Source organism: Ranitomeya variabilis, chromosome 1 (assembly GCF_051348905.1).
Source record: "Ranitomeya variabilis isolate aRanVar5 chromosome 1, aRanVar5.hap1, whole genome shotgun sequence".
NCBI lineage: Eukaryota > Metazoa > Chordata > Amphibia > Anura > Dendrobatidae > Ranitomeya > Ranitomeya variabilis.
The window spans coordinates 759,938,030-759,960,070 of record NC_135232.1 but is presented as its reverse complement, the minus strand read 5'-3'; the positions used below and the strand labels follow the sequence as shown (position 1 = coordinate 759,960,070).

The 22,041-nt window shown below is 46.2% G+C and overlaps 1 protein-coding gene across 1 annotated transcript in view; it reads left to right on the top strand.

The window, feature by feature from the left end:
- Positions 1-4,138: 4,138 nt before the first annotated feature.
- Positions 4,139-22,041, top strand: part of WDR18 (WD repeat domain 18) — a 55,229-nt gene continuing 37,326 nt past the window's right edge. The window contains exons 1-4 of the mRNA XM_077271502.1: positions 4,139-4,481; positions 4,560-4,670; positions 10,651-10,784; positions 11,967-12,108. Of these exons, the coding sequence (XP_077127617.1) occupies positions 4,272-4,481; positions 4,560-4,670; positions 10,651-10,784; positions 11,967-12,108 (597 nt within the window). The 5' untranslated portion in view covers positions 4,139-4,271. The remainder of the gene's footprint in view (positions 4,482-4,559; positions 4,671-10,650; positions 10,785-11,966; positions 12,109-22,041) is intronic.

Here is a 22,041-nt window from a genome sequence, read left to right as displayed (position 1 = left end):
CCGATGTTTACCCTGGTCACCATCGTAAATGTAAAAAAAAAAAAAACGTACATACTCACATTCCGGTGTCTGTCAGGTCCCTAGCCGTCTGCTTCCCGCACTGACTGACTGCCGGCCGGAAAGTAAAAGCAGAGCACAGCGGTGACGTCACCGCTGTGCTCTGCTTTCACTTTACGGCCGGCGAGGGACCTGACGGACACCGGAATGTGAGTATGTACTTTTTGTTTTTTTTTACATTTATGATGGTAACCAGGGTAAACATCGGGTTACTAAGCGCGGCCCTGCGCTTAGTAACCCGATGTTTACCCTGGTTACCCGGGGACTTCGGCATCGTTGGTCGCTGGAGAGCTGTCTGTGTGACAGCTCCCCAGCGACCACACAACGACTTACCAACGATCACGGCCAGGTCGTATCGCTGGTCGTGATCGTTGGTAAATCGTTTTGTGTAACGGTACCCTTAGGGTCACTTCCGTCTTTCTGTCTGTCCTTCTGTCTTTCTGTCACGGATATTCATTGGTCGCGGCCTCTGTCTGTCATGGAATCCAAGTCGCTGATTGGTCTCGCCAGCTGCCTGTCATGGCTGCCGTGACCAATCAGGGACGGGCACAGTCCGATTAGTCCCTCCCTACTCGCCTGCAGTCACTGCCCGCCGCCAGCTCCATACTCCCCGCAGTCACGGCTCACACAGGGTTAATACCAGCGGTAACGGACCGCGTTATGCCGAAGTTAACTCACTCCGTTACCGCCGCTATTAACCCTGTGTGACCAAGTTTTTACTATTGACGCTGCCTATGCAGCCTCAATAGTAAAAACATCTAATGTTAAAAAAAATAAAAAATCATTATATACTCACCTTCCGCCGCCTTTCCTGCTCCTCGCGACGCTCCGGTGACCGCTCCATGCAAGCGGCAAGTTACGGTGCTAAGGATGGTATGCGACAAGGACCTGCCATGACGTCACGGTCATGTGACCGCGACGTCATCACACCCTGGGACCGGAAGCTGCTGCCTGCACCGCACACAGGCGACAGAACTACAAGGGGCCTTTCGAAAGGTGAGTATATGTTTATTTTTTAACCTGTGACATACGTGGCTGGGCAATATACTCATACCTCCCAACCATCCCGGATCCAGCGGGACTGTCCCGATTTTGATAGTCAGCCCCGCGATCCCAGGTGGGACATTAGTTGTCCCGCACTGGTTGGGAGGTGTGTATATCACCCGGTCAGCTCCCTGAGCCCCTGCACCCGCAGAGAAGCATATTGGCTGCTCTGTGCGCACAGGACCTGTGATGAAGTCACAGGATGGGAGGAGTCAGGGGGGTCACATGATCGGGAGGACCTCCGTGTACAGGACTCTGCTGGTTGTCATAGCGCTGGAGGAAGGTAAGCGTATGTGTGAGGTCAGGAGGTTTTTACAGTGTGGATGTAGCATAGCCGTGTGTGTACGAGGTGTATGGAGCGGAGCAGCGTGTGAAACGTGTATGGAGCGGAGTCGTGTGTGTAAGAGGTGTACGGAGCGGAGCAGCGTGTGAAAGGTGTATGGAGCAGAGTCATGTGTGTAAGACGTGTACAGAGCGGAGCCACGTGTGTACGAGGTGTACAGAGCAGAGCCACGTGTGCACGAGGTGTGCGGAGCAGAGCCATGTGTGTACAAGGTATACAGAGTGGAGCAGCGTGTGCAATGTGTATGGAGCGGAGCCGGGTGTACGAGGTGTATGGAGCAGAGCCGTGTGTGTACGAGATGTATGGAGCGGAGCCATGTGTGTATGAGGTGTACGGAGCGGAGCCGTGTGTGCAAGGTATACGGAGCGGAGCAGCGTGTGCAATGTGAACGGAGCGGAGCTGTGTGTGTACGAGGTGTACGGTGTGGAGCAGCGTGTGTGCGAGATGTATGGAGAGGAGCCGTATGTGTATGAGGTGTACGGAGCAGAGCCGTGTGTGTGCAAGGTATACGGAGCGGAGCGTGTGCAATGTGTATGGAGTGGAGCCGTGAGTATACGAGGTGTATGGAGTGCTGCCGTGTGTGTACGAGATGTATGGAGCGGAGCCATGTGTGTATGAGGTGTACGGAGCGGAGCCGTGTGTGCAAGGTATACGGAGTGGAGCAGCGTGTGCAATGTGTACGGAGCGGAGCCATGTGTGTACGAGGTGTACGGAGTGGAGCCGTGTGTGTGCGAGGTGTACGGAGTGGAGCCGTGTGTGTATGAGGTGTATGGAGTGGAGCCGTGTGTGTATGAGGTGTACGGAGCAGAGCTGTGTACGAGGTCTACGGAGCGGAGCCGCATGTGCAAGGTGTATGGAGTGCAGTCGTGTGTGTACGAGGTGTATGGAGCGGAGCCATGTGTGTACGAGGTGTACGGAGTGGAGCCGTGTGTGTACGAGATGTATGGTGAGGAGCCGTGTGTTTAATGAGGTGTACGGAGCGGAGCCGTGTGTGTATAAGGTGTATGGAGCGGAGCTGTGTGTGTACGAAGTGTATGGAGTGGAGCCGTGTGTGTACGAGGTGTATGGGGAGGAGCCGTGTGTGTATGAGGTGTACGGAGCGGAGCCGTGTGTGTACGAGGTGTACGGAGCGGAGCCGTGTGTGTACGAGGTGTATGGGGAGGAGCCGTGTGTGTATGAGGTGTACGGAGCGGAGCCGTGTGTGTACGAGGTGTACAGAGCGGAGCCGCATGTGCAAGGTGTATGGAGCGGAGTTGTGTGTGTACGAGGTGTATGGAGCGGAGTCGCGTGTGTACGAGGTGTACGGAGCAGACGCTGGCTGTGCCGGATCGGAGCAGATATTGCTCCTCGCTCTGACACTGACTGGCACAGGAGACACGGAGGTCTTTATCAGTGGTGTATCACAGCTTTAGCGACGTGAGCAGTCAGCGGCGCAGCTGGATGACACCATTCAGCGCCGTGGGAGGGGAAGCTGCCGGCTGCTGCGAGGGAGCGCGGTGAAAGGTGTGTGTGTGTAGTGATGGAGAAGGCAATGATGGGGTGGGGTAACCATGTGTGGCCATTATACTGCACCCAGCATTGTGTGGGGCCATTATACTGCATGGAGCATCGTGAGGGGCCATTATACTGTACCCAGCATTATGTGTGGCCATTATACTGTACCCAGCATTGTGTGGGGCCGTTATACTGTATGGACCATCACGTGGGGCAAGTATACTGTACGCAGCATCATGTGGGGCCATTATATAGTATGGAGCATAATGTGGCCATTATACAGTATGGAGCATCATGTGTGGCCATTATACAGTATGGAGCACTGTGTGGCCAATATACAGTATGGAGCATCATGTGGAGCCATTATACAGTATAGAGCATCATGTGGGGCCATTATACAGTATGGAGCATCATGTGTGGCCATTATACAGTATGCAGCATCATGTGTGGCCATTATACAGTATGGAGCATCATGTGGGGCCAGTACACTGTACGCAGCATCATTTGGGGCCATTATACAGTATGGAGCGTCACGTGTGGCCATTATACAGTATGGAGCGTCATGTGTGGCCATTATACAGTATGGAGCATCATGTGTGGCCATTATACAGTATGGAGCGTCATGTGTGGCCATATCTTTTTTTGTTTATAATTATTGTTTATGAAACATTGTGATCAGAAGTGCTAAATGGGTGTGGTTGGGGCGTGACTAGTTGTCAAATGGGTGTGGTCAGAGGTGTGGCCTAAAATTTGCCGCTGCGCGCGCCGCTAACTTTGTCCCTCTTTCCCTTCCTCGAAAGTTGGGAGGTATGAATATAGTTCGTAGATGGGCAATATACTACGTGGCTCTGTGCTGTATACTACGTGGCTGGGCAATATACTACGTGGCTGGGCAATATACTACGTCACTGGGCAATATACTACGTCACTGGGCAATATACTACGTGGACATACATATTCTAGAATACCTGATACGTTAGAATCGGGCCACCATCTAGTGAGCAATAAATATGTAACTTCAAAGCCCTGTTCACACATGAGCGGCACACAGGCTTGTAATTACGGCATCAGCCAAAGTATTCACTTCTTTGCTTTCACAGAGGTCTGTGAGGTAACCAGGTCGTGCAGAGAGAAAAGGGAGCCGAGGCCGAGCCATTGCCTGAGTGAGTATTTAGCAGCGCCCCCCAGTGGCCAGTACACTCTTGACGCCCCCCAGTTCACGAGCTGCCTCAGTATGCGGCGAGCAGACAAATGAGCGGCAGCAGCGCCGTCACATGATACCCAAAGCGCCGCTTGTGTGGCGAACACGTGACTCTTTCCCCGGGCGGCAAACATGGCGGCGCCCTTAGAGCTCGTGTTGAGCACCGATGCTGCGGGACAAGTTGCTAATTGCTCGGCTTGGGATCCACAGACGGGAGCGGTTCTGCTCACCTATCGTGGAGGAAACACGTCCACCCGAGGCCTGGTGATGCTCGGCGGGCAGTATCTCCTCGGAGGACAGCTGGGGAAGAACTACATCAATGTATGGGAGCTACAAAGAAAGGTGGGTGAGCTGAGAGCAATGGCGGCGTCCCGGCTCCCTGCTTTCTGAGATTAACCCTTGGTTGTCGTTGTCCTCCAGGATCAGCTGCAGCAGAAGATCGTATGCTCGGCGCCGGTGACGTGCTTGTCTGCATCCCCTAATGGCCTGTACCTAGCAGCCGGCATTGCAGAAAGTGTTTACCTGTGGGAGGTAAGGTGCTGGGGCTCCATGTGTGGGGGCATCGGGGATGTGGGTCACTGGTGTTACGCCGTGAGGGCTGTGCCAGTGTGCCTGGGCTGCCGTGAGGGCTGTGCCAGTGTGCCTGGGCCGCCGTGAGGGCTGTGCCAGTGTGCCTGGGCCGCCGTGAGGGCTGTGCCAGTGTGCCTGGGCCGCCGTGAGGGCTGTGCCAGTGTGCCTGGGCCGCCGTGAGGGCTGTGCCAGTGTGCCTGGGCCGCCGTGAGGGCTGTGCCAGTGTGCCTGGGCCGCCGTGAGGGCTGTGCCAGTGTGCCTGGGCCGCCGTGAGGGCTGTGCCAGTGTGCCTGGGCCGCCGTGAGGGCTGTGCCAGTGTGCCTGGGCCGCCGTGAGGGCTGTGCCAGTGTGCCAGCGTTACAAATTATATCTATCATACTATCTCTCTCCCATAGCGATAGTTCTGTTGAATTATTCTTGTGTCCTGTTGTGTATAAATACACTGTGTGCAGAATTATTAGGCAAGTTGTATTTTAAAGGATTATTTTTATTATTAATCAACAACTATGTAATCAATCAATCCAAAAGACTCATAAATATCAAAGCTTAATATTTTTGGAAGTTGGAGTGGGTTTTTTTTTAGATTTGGCTATCTTAGGAGGATATGTGTTTGTGCAGGTAACTATTACTGTGCAGAATTATTAGGCAACTTAATAAAAACCAAATATATTCCCATCTCACTGGTTTATTTTCACCAGGTAAACCAATATAACTGCACAAAATTTAGAAATAAACATTTCGGACATGCAAAAACAACCCCCCCCCAAAAAAATAGTGACCGATATAGCCCCCTTTCTTTATGATGACACTCAGCAGCCTTCCATCCATAGATTCTGTCAGTTGCTTGATCTGTTTATGACCAACATTGCGTGCAGCAGCCACCACAGCCTCCCAGACACTGTTCCGAGATATGTACTGTTTTCACTCCCTGTAGATCTCACATTTTATGAGGGACCACAGGTTCTCTATGGGGTTCAGATCAGGTGAACAAGGGGGCCATGTCATTATTTTTTCTTTGAGACCTTTACTGGCCAGCCACGCTGTGGAGTAGATGGAGGCATGTGATGGAGCATTGTCCTGCATGAAAATCATCATGTTTTTCTTGAACAATACCGACTTATTCCTGTACCACTGCTTGAAGAAGTTGTCTTCCAGAAACTGGCAGTAGGTCTGGGAGTTGAGCTTCACTCCATCCTCAACCTGAAAAGGTCCCACAAGTTCATCTTTGATGATACCAGCCCATACCAGTGCCCCACCTCCACCTTGCTGGCGTCTGAGTCAGAGTGGAGCTCTACCCTTTACTGATCCAGCCTCTGGCCCATCCATCTGGCCCATCAAGAGTCACTCTCCTTTCATCAGTCCATAAAATCTTTGAAAATCTAGATATTTCTTGGCCCAGTCTTGATGTTTTATCTTATGTTTCTTGTTCAAAGGTAGTCGTTTTTCAGCCTTCCTTACCTTGGCCATGTCCCTGAGTATTGCACACCTTGTGCTTTTTTGTTAACATTGGGTACGCAGGCCATGCCGCTATATGCGGATGCGGCCGCATGTGTTGTTTTGATGGTGCGATGACCTGCGCCGAACGCAACAAGTTGCAATTTCGTACAGATGCCGCACCGTCAAAACGACACATGTGGCTGCATCCGCATACAGCGGCATGGCCTGCGTACCCAATGTTAAAGGTAGGGTGCGCATGCAGCCGTAGGCGGAGCTGAATGAAGAGGTGCGGCAGTGGGCGGGGCTTCACTGAGGAAGTCCGCAGCCCGGCTAAACGCTAGTGTGAAACTAGCCTAATACAACTGGCACCCACACTGCATGGACTGAGCTACTGAACCCACTGCACCCATGCAGTGCACTCTTCTGCAGTATATGCACACTGTATGTTGCTAAGAGGTTAATTTTAGTATGGTCTGTGTAACTTTACTTCTATAGCCAAGATATTGTTGTGGAGATTTAAACATTGGCTTAAAGAAGTTGTCCACTACTTGGACAACGTCTTCTCATAGCCCTTGCTTTTCCCTGCAAAAATTATGAAGCCTATACTCGCCTCGCCGTTCCCGCAGTGTCGGCACTCGCTGTCCCCGGGGCCCTCATGCAGTGTTGTGACACATGACACCGGTGTCAATCAGCGCTGGTGTCACTGTCCCCGCCTTCTGTCGCATTGAGCAGGTAGAGGAAGCCTGGGATCAGCTACAGCCCGGAGGCGGGGACAGTGACACCGGCGTCTCCTGTCACAACACACGAAAGCCACTGGCAGAGCGATTGCCGACAGCGTGGTAATGGTGCCTGCACGGGAGGTGAGTATAAGCTTTATTATTTTATGGAGGCCAAACATTTTGATGGAGGGGTTGTCCTAGTAGTGGACAACTTTAACCCCTTCATGACCTTGGGATTTTCTATTTTTCCGTGTTTGTTTTTCGCTCCCCTCCTTCCCAGAGCCATAACTTTTTTATTTTTCTGTCAATTTGGCCATGTGAGGGCTTATTTTTTGCGTGACGAGTTGTACTTTTGAACGACATCATTGGTTTTACCATGTCGTGTACTAGAAAACGGGAAAAAAATTCCAAGTGCGGTGAAATTGCAAAAAAAAGTGCAATCTCACACTTGTTTTTTGTTTGGCTTTTTTGCTAGGTTCACTAAATGCTGAAACTGACCTGCCATTATAATTCTCCAGGTCAGTACGAGTTCATAGACACATAACATGAATAGGTTATTTTTTTATCTAAGTGGTGAAAAAAAATTCAAAACTTTGCTAAAAAACAAGAAAATTGCGCCATTTTCCGATGCTCGTAGCGTCTTAATTTTTCATGATCTGGGGTCAGTTTAGGGCTTATTTTTTGCGTGCCGAGCTGGCGTTTTTAATGATACCATTTTGGTGCAGATACGTTCTTTTGATCGCCTGTTATTGCATTTTAATGCAATGTCGCGGCGACCAAAAAAAAGTAATTCTGGAGTTTCAAATTTTTTTTCTCGCTACGCCGTTTAGCAATCAGGTTAATGCTTTTTTTTTTATTGATAGATCTGGCGATTCTGAACGTGGCGATACCAAATATGTGTAGGTTTGATTTTTTTTTTTTTATTGATTTATTTTGATTGGGGCGAAAGGGGGGTGATTTAAACTTTTATTTTTTTCACATTTTTTTTTTACTTTTTTTTTTTTTTTACTTTTGCCATGCTTCAATAGCCTCCATGGGAGGCTAGAAGCTGGCACAACGCGATCGGCTCTGCTACATAGCAGCGATCATAAGATCGCTGCTATGCAGCAGAAATGCAGGTGTGCTGTGAGCGCCGGCCACAGGGTGGCGCTCACAGCTGCCGGCGATCAGTAACCATAGAGGTCTCAAGGACCTCTATGGTTACAATGCAGAAGCATCGCTGACCCCCGATCATGTGACGGGGGTCAGCGATGCGCTCATTTCTGGCCGGAAGCGCCGGTTAAATGCCGCTGTCTGCGTTTGACAGCGGCATTTAACTAGTTAATAGCGGCGGGTGAATCGCGATTTCACCCGCCGCTATTGCGGGCACATGTCAGCTGTTCAAAACAGCTGACATGTCCTGGCTTTGATTCGGGCTCACCGCCGGAGCCCTGCATCAATGCGCGGTATCTGACCTCGGACGTACTATCCCGTCCGAGGTCAGAAAGAGGTTAACATTACACCACATTTTTAAGAAAACTGCTACTTTTTCCATATATTTATATTTCTTTCAATATACAGTGCCTCAAAGTAGTATTCAACCCCCTGCAGATTTAGCAGGTTTAATAAGATGCAAATAAGTTAGAGCCTTCAAACTTCAAACAAGAGCAGGATTTATTAACAGATGCATAAATCTTACAAACCAAAAAGTTTTGTTGCTCAGTTAAATTTTTATAAATTTTAAACATAAAAGTGTGGGTCAATTATTCTTCAACCCCTAGGTTTAATATTTTGTGGAATAACCTTTGTTTGCAATTACAGCTAATAATCATCTTTTCTAAGACCTGATCAGGCCGGCACAGGTCTCTGGAGTTATCTTGGCCCACTCCTCCATGCAGATCTTCTCCAAGTTATCTAGGTTCTTTGGGTGTCTCATGTGGACTTTAATCTTGAGCTCCTTCCACAAGTTTTCAATTGGGTTAAGGTCAGGAGACTGACTAGGCCACTGCAACACCTTGATTTTTTGCCTCTTGAACCAGGCCTTGGTTTTCTTGGCTGTGTGCTTTGGGTCGTTGTCTTGTTGGAAGATGAAATGACGACCCATCTTAAGATCCTTGATGGAGGAGCGGAGGTTCTTGGCCAAAATCTCCAGGTAGGCCGTGCTATCCATCTTCCCATGGATGCGGACCAGATGGCCAGGCCCCTTGGCTGAGAAACAGCCCCACAGCATGATGCTGCCACCACCATGCTTGACTGTAGGCATGGTATTCTTGGGGTCGTATGCAGTGCCATCCAGTCTCCAAACGTCACGTGTGTGGTTGGCACCAAAGATCTCGATCCTGGTCTCATCAGACCAGAGAATCTTGAACCAGTCAGTCTCAGAGTCCTCCAAGTGATCATGAGCAAACTGTAGACGAGCCTTGACATGACGCTTTGAAAGTAAAGGTACCTTACGGGCTCGTCTGGAACGGAGACCATTGCGGTGGAGTACGTTACTTATGGTATTGACTGAAACCAATGTCCCCACTGCCATGAGATCTTCCCGGAGCTCCTTCCTTGTTGTCCTTGGGTTAGCCTTGAACCTTCGGACAAGCCTGGCCTCGGCACGGGAGGAAACTTTCAAAGGCTGTCCAGGCCATGGAAGGCTAACAGTAGTTCCATAAACCTTCCACTTCTGGATGATGCTCCCAACAGTGGAGACAGGTAGGCCCAACTCCTTGGAAAGGGTTTTGTACCCCTTGCCAGCCTTGTTACCCTCCACGATCTTGTCTCTGATGGCCTTGGAATGCTCCTTTGTCTTTCCCATGTTGACCATGTATGAGTGCTGTTCACAAGTTTGGGGAGGGTCTTAAATAGTCAGAAAAGGCTGGAAAAAGAGATAATTAATCCAAACATGTGAAGCTCATTGTTCTTTGTGCCTGAACTACTTCTTAATACTTTAGGGGAACCAAACAGAATTCTGGGGGGTTGAGGGGTTGAATAATAAATGACCCTCTGAAAAAACTTTTCACAATTTAAAAAAAAAATAAACAAAGAAATAACATTCTTTTTTGCTGCAGTGCATTTCACACTTCCAGGCTGATCTACAGTCCAAATGTCACAATGCCAAGTTAATTCCAAATGTGTAAACCTGCTAAATCTGCAGGGGGTTGAATACTACTTGTAGGCACTGTACTTTTTTTTTTTTGTTTGTTTTGTTTTCTACTATTGATGTCTTAATTGAAATTTTAAGTGCACTACAAACAATTATTTTTTGTCAAACGTGCGTGAAACTACAACTTTGCTTATTCAGATATTTTAGACAGATTCATGAACTGTAATTTTTTACCAAATGTCTCATTTTTTTGACGCTTCCCACACCAGTCCTCCCCAGGAGTCAGGATTTTGAAACTGGTGCAGTTTTGCAACTTTTTAAAATAATTGCAGTATAGTATTCTTGATTTTGCGTCAAATACATGAATTGCATATATCATTTGAAAGATTTTGGTGCAAAAAATGGCAGCGAATACTACAGGACAAAAAAAATAACATTGACTTTAATAAATTGCAAATGATGAATCGGGCCCATAGTCTGTTAGAAACCATCACTATTTATTATCTATTGGTAGACATGATAGGAAATAACACGGTCTTACAGATTACATGTGTCTAAACTGATTTTATCTGTTTAGCTTACTGAACAGAAGATTGACAGCTGTTGTAAGGTGTCTTGTTATAGCAATGCTCCCATCATCGCCTTTATATGATCTATGCTGGAAATTATATAGTAATCTAATCTGTCTCTGCTTTCCTATTTCTCTTTTCAGGTTTGCACAGGACATCTACTTACCATTCTCAATAGTCACTACCAGGATGTCACCTGCCTCACCTTCACAGATGACAGTAGTCATTTCCTGACCGGAGCCAAGGATAGTCTTGCTCTTGTGTGGAACCTTTTCAGGTGAGATCTGTTCTTAAAACGAAGCTCAGGTTTCTGTTGCTGTAGGATTTTTACAATAAATGTTTACTCCAGGAGCTACAAGAAGGATTATTCTGGTATGCATTCATTTATTCTTTGATAACTTGAAGATGGACAGAACGTGCTCCACTATACACCTTGCATCTATACAGAATGTTTGATTTTCACGATGGAATTAAACAATGTTAGTTATTCTGTGAGACGTTTCTGTGGTCGAGTCTAAAGTCATGACTGTCGTTTTTTTTGTCTTGTGCATATGCTTTTTTTTTTTTTGGGAGGGGGGGTGGCTCAAATCATATTAACACCACTTTCCTTGGCTAACTCAGAAATGTATTGTGTGATATAGAACATTTGACATTTGGGTTTCTCGGGACATGTTCACATGCCATGTTTTTCAAGGCAAGTGAAATTGTCAAGATTTTCAAGTGGAATTATTGTGTATGAGTATGGCTTGCCCCTTCTGTCATCTCTACAGGTCCCCTTTTAGTGGTTTTTTTTTTCATGTTTGTGCCTTTTTAAAAAAAAAAATTTTTTTGTTCAGTTAAAAATATTATTTTTAACTTGGGTCCTGATTGTTAATGCAGATTTTATACTGTTTTATTTTGTAAGTTTCAAAGAACTGAGACACTGTCAATACCTGACTGATTACTACTAGTATGGTCGCAATTATGACCTCTATATGTCAGCAAAGTGGATATATTTTTCTGTGAATCGGTGAAAAGACAAGGTGGCAATTGTCCTATGCGTTCGCATTTTACACTATTTGATACAACCAAACATAGCTCTACATCATCATATAAAAATGACATCTACTGAATAGCGTAACACTTGAGTATTGTTGGTTTTAAGGTCTAGAAACTGAGAAAGTAGTAGTTCGAGGTATTACGGTATCTTTCCACAGAAATTGACATATCAGTCGTGTCTCTTTTATGTTTGACCCTTTCCAACCATTTGGTGCTGGGTGAGTACCATGTACATCCAATCTTTATGTGGCAATCTCTTCAGAGGGAAAATGTGAGAAAGCAAACTGCGTGCAAAACCTAATGACAATTTGCTGTTGTTCATTTAAGTAGCATTATTTTTTCAATAAACTAAATTTTTGTTGCTTCTTTAAAAGGTTAGTACTGTAAGGTGTAACAAATGTCTAACAGTCTCTTGTATCAGTGTTTTGCAGACTGAAGGCTCTCGAGGTTCTGAACCGCGTCACATGTGGACCCAACATTCACTTCCGATCACTGATGTACAGTGTGGCACTGGAGGGCCCCAATCCCGAGCAGTTACTTCATCTTTGGACCAGACAGTTAAGGTAATTAAATCAAGTTTAATTGTTTCTGTAGCTCGCAGTCTTCTTAAAGAACTATAGTAATAATTAGTTATTGGAGAACTATGGCAATGTTGACCAAAAAGTCTACATGCAGATCGATAAGTTACTGCTGTTTGTATGTGGATTTTAAGGTAAAGGTGTCTGTATTTAACAGTTCTATGCATAAGTTTTAGGCAGGTAGAGAAAAATGCTGCCAAGTAAGAATGCTTTCAAAAATAAAAAATGTTTATAGTTAATTTTTATAAATTTAAAAAAATTCAAAGTAAATCAGCAAAAGTGAAAAATCAAATCAATATTTGGTGTGAAGACCCTTTGATATCAAAACATCAATTCTTCTAAGCACACAGGTATTTGAAGGAACTCGCCAGGGAGATGATTTCAGTCAACTTGGAAAACTAACCACAGATCAGCTGTTGCTGTGGGCCTGCGCAATTCTTAAAATAATTAATGATATTGAATGTCATTGTCCTGCTGCAGTATTCGTTTGGAGACAAACAGACCCCTCCCTGATGGTTTTGCATGATGGCTAAATCATTAATCATGACTAAATTCCCAACTTAATTTGCTGACATGTAGCCCTACTCTTAAAAGGAACCTTCAACATGCTTCACAGTTGCCTGCAGACTGGTTATTGTACTGTTCTACAGCCCTTTGGTGAACAAACTGCCTTCTGTTTCTCCCAGATATTTCACATCTTGACTAATCTGTCCAGAGCTCCTGCTGCCATTTTTTTTCATAGTTGATTCACCTTTGCCTTGTTCACGTGTGGAAGGTAGGGGTTTTTTTTTGGCTGAAATGTTTCTATGCAGTCTGGACTGACTTTTCTGAACAGTAGATGGATGCAGCTGTGTCTCACAGCTTGTTTCCAGTTTTAACCCCTTTCTGTCATTAGACGTACTATTCCGTCCATGTGGGGTGGGCCCTACTTCCCAAGGACGGAATAGTACGTCATACGCGATCGGCCGCGCTCACGGGGGGAGCGCGGCCGATCGCGGCCGGGTGTCATCTGCATATCGCAGCTGACATCCGGCACTATGTGCCAGGAGCGGTCACGGACCGCCCCCGGCACATTAACCCCCGGCACACCGCGATCAAACATGATCGCGATGTGCCGGCGGTGCAGGGAAGCATCGCGCAGGGAGGGGGCTCCCTGCGGGCTTCCCTGAGCCCCCCGCAGCAACGCGATGTGATCGCGTTGCTGCGAGGGTCTTACCTCCCTCCCTGCTCCAGACCCGGATCCAAGATGGCCGCGGATCCGGGTCCTGCAGGGAGGGAGGTGGCTTCACAGAAGCCTGCTCAGAGCAGGCACTGTGAAGCAGCCTGCACTTCTCTCAGATCGGTGATCTGTCAGAGTGCTATGCAAACTGACAGATCACCGATCTGTATTGTCCCCCCCTGGGGCAAAGTGAGAAAGTAAAAAAAAAAATTTCCAAATGTGTAAAAAAAAAAAAAAAAAATATTCCAAAATAATGAAAAAAAAAAAAATATATATTATTCCCATAAATACATTTCTTTATCTAAATAAAATAAAAAAAACAATAAAAGTACACATATTTAGTATCGCCGCGTCCGTAACGACCCGACCTATAAAACTGGCCCACTAGTTAACCCCTTCAGTAAACACCGTAAGAAAAAAAATAAAAAAACGAGGCAAAAAACAACGCTTTATTATCATACCGCCGAACAAAAAGTGGAATAACACGCGATCAAAAAGACTGATATAAATAACCATGGTACCGCTGAAAACGTCATCTTGTCCCGCAAAAAACGAGCCGCCATACAGCATCATCAGCAAAAAAATAAAAAAGTTATAGTCCTGAGAATAAAGCGATACCAAAATAATTATTTTTTCTATAAAATAGTTTTTATCGTATAAAAGCGCCAAAACATTAAAAAAATGATATAAATGAGATATCGCTGTAATCGTACTGACCCGACGAATAAAACTGCTTTATCAATTTTACCAAACGCGGAACGGTATAAACGCCTCCCCAAAAAGAAATTCATGAATAGCTGGTTTTTGATCACTCTGCCTCACAAAAATCGGAATAAAAAGCGATCAAAAAATGTCACGTGTCCGAAAATGTTACCAATAAAAACGTCAACTCGTCCCACAAAAAACAAGATCTCACATGACTCTGTGGACTCAAATATGGAAAAATTACAGCTCTCAAAATGTGGTAACGCAAAAAATATTTTTTGCAATGAAAAGCGTCTTTCAGTGTGTGACGGCTGCCAATCATAAACATCCGCTAAAAAACCCGCTATAAAAGTAAATCAAACCCCCCTTCATCACCCCCTTAGTTAGGGAAAAATAAAAAAATTAAAAAATGTATTTATTTCCATTTTCCCGTTAGGGTTAGGGCTAGAGTTAGGACTAGAGTTAGGACTAGAGTTAGGGCTAGGGTTGGGGCTAGGGTTGGGGCTACAGTTAGGGTTGGGGCTAAAGATAGGGTTAGGGTTTGGATTACATTTACGGTTGGGAATAGGGTTGGGTGTGTCTGGGTTAGAGGAGTGGTTAGGGTTAATGTTGGGATTAGGGTAAGGGGTGTGTTTGGATTAGGGTTTCAGTTATAATTGGGGGGTTTCCACTGTTTAGGCACATCAGGGGCTTTCCAAACGGGATATGGCATCCGATCTGAATTCCAGCCAATTCTGCGTTGAAAAAGGAAAACAGTGCTCCTTCCCTTCCGAGCTCTCCCGTGTGCCCAAACAGGGGTTTACCCCAACATATGGGGTATCAGCGTACTCAGGACAAATTGGACATCATCTTTTGGGGTCCAATTTCTCCTGCTACCCTTGGGAAAATACAAAACTGGGGGCCAAAAAATAAGTTTTGTGGGAAAAAAAGGATTTTTTATTTTCACGGCTCTGCGTTATAAACTGTAGTGAAACACTTGGGGGTTCAAAGTTCTCACAACACATCTAGATAAGTTCCTTGGGGGGTCTAGTTTCCAATATGGGGTCACTTGTGGGGGGTTTGTACTGTTTGGGTACATCAGGGGCTCTGCAAATGCAACGTGACGCCTGCAGACCAATCCATTTAAGTCTGCATTCCAAATGGCGCTCCTTCCCTTCCGAGCTCTGTCATGCGCCCAAACAGTGGTTCCCCCCCACATATCGGGTATCAGCATACTCAGGACAAATTGGACAACAAATTTTGGGGTCCAATTTATCCTGTTACCCTTGTGAAAATACAAAACTGGGGGCTAAAAAATCATTTTTGTGAAAAAAAAAAAAAAAAGAATTTATTTTCACGGCTCTGCGTTATAAACTGTAGTGAAACACTTGGGGGTTCAAAGCTCTCAAAACACATCTAGATAAGTTCCTTAGGGGGTCTACTTTCCAAAATGGTGTCACTTGTGGGGGTTTTTAATGTTTAGGCACATCAGGGGCTCTGCAAACGCAACATGGCATCCCATCTTAATTCCAGTCAATTTTGCATTGAAAAGTAAAATAGCGCTCCTTCCCTTCCGAGCTCTGCTATGCGCCCAAACAGTGGTTTACCCCCACATATGGGGTATCGTCGTACTCAGGACAAATTGCACAACAACTTTTGTGCTCTAATTTTTGTGCTCTAATTTCTTCTCTTACCCTTGGGGAAATAAAAAAAATGGGGGCGAAAAGATCATTTTTGTGAAAAAATATGATTTTTTATTTTTACGGCTCTGCATTATAAACTTCTGTGAAGCACTTGTTGGGTCAAAGTGCTCACCACACATCTCGATAAGTTCCTTAGGGGGTCTACTTTCCAAAATGGTGTCACTTGTGGGGGGTTTCAATGTTTAGGCACATCAGGAGCTCTCCAAACGCAACATGACATCCCATCTCAATTCCAGTCAATTTTGCATTGAAAAGTCAAATGGCGCTCCTTCCCTTCCGAGCTCTGCTCTGCGCCCAAACAATGGTTTACACCCACATATGGGGTATCAGCGTACTCAGGACAAATTGCACAACAATTTTTGGGGTCCAATTTCTTCTGTTACCCTTGGGAAAATAAAAAATTGGGGGCGAAAATATCATTTTTGTGAAAAAATATGATTTTTTATTTTTACCGCTCTGCATTATAAACTTCTGTGAAGCACTTGTTGGGTCAAAGTGCTCACCACACATCTAGATAAGTTCCTTAGGGGGTCTACTTTCCAAAATGGTGTCACTTGTGGGGGGTTTCAATGTTTAGGCACATCAGGGGCTCTCCAAATGCAACATGGCGTCCCATCTCAATTCCTGTCAATTTTGCATTGAAAAGTCAAATGGCGCTCCTTTCCTTCCGAGCTCTGCCATGCGCCCAAACAGTGGATTACCCCCACATATGGGGTATCAGCATACTCAGGACAAATTGTACAACAAATTTTGGGGTCTATTTTCTCCTGTTACCCTTGGTAAAATAAAACAAATTGGATCTGAAATACATTTTGTGTGAAAAAAAGTTAAATGTTCATTTTTATTTAAACATTCCAAAAATTCCTGTGAAACACCTGAAGGGTTAATAAACTTCTTGAAAGTGGTTTTGAGTACCTTGAGGGGTGCAGTTTTTAGAATGGTGTCACACTTGGGTATTTTCTATCATATAGACCCCTCAAAATGACTTCAAATGAGATGTGGTCCCTAAAAAAAAATGGTGTTGTAAAAATGAGAAATTGCTGGTCAACTTTTAACCCTTATAACTCCGTCACAAAAAAAAATTTTGGTTCCAAAATTGTGCTGATGTAAAGTAGACATGTGGGAAATGTTACTTATTAAGTATTTTGCGTGACATATGTCTGTGATTTAAGGGCATAAAAATTAAAAGTTGGAAAATTGCAAAATTTTCAAAATTTTCGCCAAATATTCGTTTTTTTCACAAATAAACGCAACTTATATCGAAGAAATTTTACCACTATCATGAAGTACGATATGTCACGAGAAAACAATGTCAGAATCGCCAAGATCCGTTGAAGCGTTCCAGAGTTATAACCTCATAAAGGGACAGTGGTCAGAATTGTAAAAATTGGCCCGGTCATTAACGTGCAAACCACCCTTGGGGGTGAAGGGGTTAAGCTGATGACACTGCTGGCTATCTTCAAATTTAGAAGGAATTAAACTTGATTGTTTTCTTTGCCAACCACTGTGTCTAAAGTCCCCAAAATTGCCCATTTCCTGGTGTTCTCCATAATGAGAAATATGGGGAGAGGCTTATTAATCATTCAACACCATCAGGGAGGCTTTGATCAGCTCCAAATGTATTCTACAGAAGGACAACCCCGACTATCTAGCCAATGCCATTAATATCTATCTTACCTTTGATGAACAAGGAGTCCTGGAAGTGAGGCTATGGCCGCCACAGAGCCCTCATCTTAATGTCATAGTCTCTGGGATTATATGAAGACACATAAGGACTGGCAAAAGCTTACATCTATAGAAGATTTGTGGGTAATTCTCTTAAGATGTTGGGAGTAACCTCCCTGCCAAGTAACTTCAAAAACCTTTGTGCAGGTGTATCTAGAAGGATTGATGTGGTTTTGAAGGCAAAGGATGATCACACCAAATATTGAGCTAATTTAGATTTCTCTTTTGTTCGTTTTGTACCTAATTGATGTATGTTTCGAATCTGCTATTAATGTCGTGTGACGTTTTGAACATGCCCCATGGAAATATAACTACTTATCAGTTTTTAACAACTTATAAGTCATATCCCGAACCATTCGTGCATAAAAAATTCCTTTGCATATATACTGGACTTCATCTTCTGCCAAACCCGGATGTGTGGGGTCTCTTTGTCACTTCCCCTTTGTGTTTTATTTTAAATGATTGGATATATTAAAGTTATATCATTTATTTATATTTATAGCTGCTTTACTTCATTTTTTTTCTTGGATTCCCTTCTTTAAAACATTGCAGCGTTTCAGAGGAAAGACAATTTAAGAGCCACAGGGGACCGAGCTGCATGGGTAACTAGTTGAAAAAGGCTAGTCCTCAGTTTTTCTATCTACCCACTCCCAATGACTGACATTTCTCTCCCTGTACACTCACGTAACATGGTCTCTCGGCGTCCCTTGAAAGTGTTTTTCTTTTTTTTTTGTTTGTTTTTTTTTTTCAGAAATGCTGGCTGAAATCATACAGCCAGATACATGCTACCTGGTATTCGGGCAGCATGTATTCACTGTCAGATTTCTTAACCCCTTAATGACCGCTGATACATCTTTTAACAGTGGTAGTTAAGATTACTTAAACCACAGTGCCGTTAATTAACAGCGCTGTGAAAAAAGTGTATAGTGCCCCCCAGAGTCGGATTTTATCTGGGGTCTCTGCTGCCGGGTGTAGCTGAGACCCCAGAGAACATGATGCGGGTTGGTTTTTACCAACCCCTGGGTTGCGATCGCCAGTATTAACCATATAACGGCGACCGCAAAAGGAAAAGCGCGATTTGCCGTTTAATTTGTGTCCTCTGATGTGATCGCACATCAGAGGACAGAGAAATAGGGTCTTCGATCGCCCCCCGATACTTACCAGTGTGTCCCTGGGTCCTCCTGCTTCCCCGCACGGCCGCTGGCATCTTCCGGTAAGAAAATGGCGGGCGCAGTGCGCCCGCCGAGATCTGCCAGCCGGCACCCGGCAACAATAGGAAGATTTTTCCTATTGGTTTATTTTGGTCACTGTGATAGACCCTATCACAGTGATCAACATAAAAAAAATAGTAATGTATTTTTCCAGGACGTCCCTCCTGACAGCACCCTGGAGGACGTCTTCCTCCTCCTTGCCGGGACAGGAAACACACGAGAGTTTAAAGGTCTGGACCCAAGCCCAATTCCTCTGTTTTTCCTGTCCCTGCATGGAGAGGGACACCTAGAAGAGCTGCGCAAGCTTACCAAGCTCAGGGGGATTGTGTCGCCCGCCAATATCCTTCCCCCTGTCAAGAGGCTCAGGGTCGAAACTTCCCAAGGGGGAGTCCCTCTACCCCAAAGGCCTGGAGCAGGACGAGGCTCTGGGATAGAGCCGTTCCTCCCAGTGGGAGGCTCTCGGCTCAGGACGCGGTGCCACAAGGATGGGGATCCTGGCTTGAAGAGGGTTTCTTTCAGTCAGCCGGGGGGGGGGGGCGCTGTCCTGGCGACGCTACATCCAGCGTGGCACGCTGAGCCTCCGAGCGGGCGGCTTCCGTAGTCTCGGTGGAGCCGCGTCACTTCCGGTATCGTCGGTGCCGGTGACGTGTTGAAAGCGGGGTAGAGCGAGCACTCCAGCGGTGGAACGCATAGCAGCGTGGTCGCTACTTGCGATAGCGTCCAGCGTCGTGCTGGGGTGCTTCTGGCTCCAGCTTCAGATCGCACCTATGGAAGGAGACATGATCGAGGAAGGAGGGGTACGTCCGCCTCGCGCAGTCCACCCTCACCTCAGATAAAAATCCCAGCATGCCTTCTAGCCTATTACTCCCTATCTTATGTCGTTTAGGATAAGGGAACCCCCGCTGCTCCCCCGGCCACAGCTAAAAAACCTGGCAAGGTCTCGGTGAAGTCCAACAGATGTCCTGTATGCCACGTAAAACTTCCAGACTCCCATGGCAAGACTCTCTGTGCACCTTGTACTTCAAGGGTCATGAAAGATGAGCAGTCATCGCTGCTTTCAGAGATGAGATCCCTAATTCGGGAGGAGGTTTAGGCCTCTATGTCCAGCCTCTCACAGCCACGTCCGTCTTGCGCCATCTCAGGCTGGAAGCGAGCCAGGCGGGAGAGAGACCAAAGGGAGTCGGAGTATACTTCTGAGGAAGGTTCCGATCTAAGGGACTTTCTTTCAGAAGAAGGGGGGGAGCTCCCAGCAGAAAACCAGGATCGAGTCAGAAAGTACCTTTTCCAGTCAGAAGGGACAGACGAGCTTGTCCAGGCGGTGAGGAGTACCATGCAGATCGAGGAGACCTCCAAGACACACTCCAGACAGGACTTGATGTTCGGGGGACTTGTGTCGCAAAATCAGACAGTTTTCCCTTTAAGTGAACATATTAAGGCTATGGTTCTAGAGGAGTGGAAGGATGCTGAACGCCGGCTGGTGCTATCTCGTGACTTTAAAGGCCGCTTACCATTTGACCCTTAGGAAGTCAAGTTATGGGAGGAAATCCCTAAAATTGACGTTCCCTTAGCAAAGGTCACCAAAAAGACTGCCATACCTTTTGAGGACTTTTCTAACTTGTGTGACCCTATGGACAGAAAAGCCAACATTCTCCTAAAGAGGGCCTGGGAAGCTTCTGCAGCCCTATTTAGGACAAACATAGCAGCCACTTCGGTGGCCAGATCTATGTACCTATGGATGGGTCAGTTGGAAGAGCATTTGTCCAATAAGACCCCTAGATCTGATATTCTGAGTTCCCTTCCTATTATGAAATCGACAGTTCCCTGTCTAATGATGCTAGGAGGGCTGTATGGTTAAGGTCCTGGTCAGGAGATAATGCCTCCAAGACAAAGCTCTGGCCTCTGACAAAAAGGGGTTCCCTGAGGACAAACCTAAATGGTCCCAGCCCTTTCGGAGAGGATTCTTCTCAAGAAAGCAGTATGATTTCAGAGGGCAGAGTAGGTCCCGCAGAGGGTCCTACAGGGGCTCCAGTAGCCAGGGTAGTAAGAGCAGATGTTTCTTCTTTAGCCCAACCTCCAGATCAAAGACACAATGACGCCACTTGCATTGCGGGAAGGCTACATCACTTTGCAGGAAATTGGGCCCAAATCACTCAGAATCAGTGGGTTCGCAGAACCGTGTCAGAGGGATACAGCATAGAGCTTTACGCTCCTCCTCTAGAAAGGTACATCGCTCCTGCCATAGTCGCGGCAGATTCTGCCATACTGATAGATTTACAGGACATGCTCAGTGCGGCAGTAATAATTCCAGTTCCTCCGTCAGAAATAGGAAGGGGGCACTATTCATCCCTATTCGCCATTACAAAGCCGTCCGGCGAAACCCGCACTATTATAAATCTAAAACCTTTGAATGCCTGGGTGAGATACAAAAGGTTCCGAATGGAATCTATCCGGTCAGCAGTTCATCTCTTAGATCAGAACACTGTAATGTGCACTCTCGACCTGAAGAGTGCCTACTATCAGGTCCCGGTGCATCCTTCATCACAGAATCTGCTAAGGTTTGCGGTAGCGCTGCCAACCCGGACCTGCCACTACCAGTTTCAGGGCCTCCCCTTCGGACTGGCTTCGGCGCCCCGTATATTCACAAAGCTGGTGTCAGAGGTGGTGGCCTTCCTAAGAAGCCAGGGTATCATAATAATTCCATACCTGGACGACTTTCTTTTTGTGGCAAAATCAGTAGAAGTCCTGACGGATCACAGGATCCGGACAATATCAGTAATGGAACATCTAGGCTGGGTCATAAACTGGCAGAAGTCTGACCTGTTACCAGAACACAGAAAAAATCTTCCTGGGAGTGTGTCTAGACTCCAGACGCAGAATATCCCACTTACCAGAGGACAAGCAGGAGACAATTCGAGCACGAGTCAGGTACTTACTGGAACATCGAATTTCCATAAGGATCGCTATGAAAGTACTAAGCCTAATGACGGCATGTATACCATGTGTCAGATGGGCACAGTCACACTCAAGACCCCTGAAGAGACAGATTCTGTCTATTTGGGATCACCGCCAGTCTTCACTAGACGCTCCCTTGAGGCTATCAGGACCAGTACGGAGGACAGAGAACCTAAAGGTGGGCGTATTATGGTCCACCTCCCCCTACGTGGTAACTACGGACGCCAGCACATGGGGCTGGGGAGCTCATCTACAAGGCAGAATCCACCAGGGCAGGTGGCCAGCAAACCTCAGAGACAGATCATCCCACTTCAAAGAACTATATGCCGTGTGGGAGGCCTTAAAACGAAATCGGCTCACGCTCTCAAATTATGTCAGAATATTTTCTGATAACGTGACAACAGTCTCGTTCTTGAAACATCAG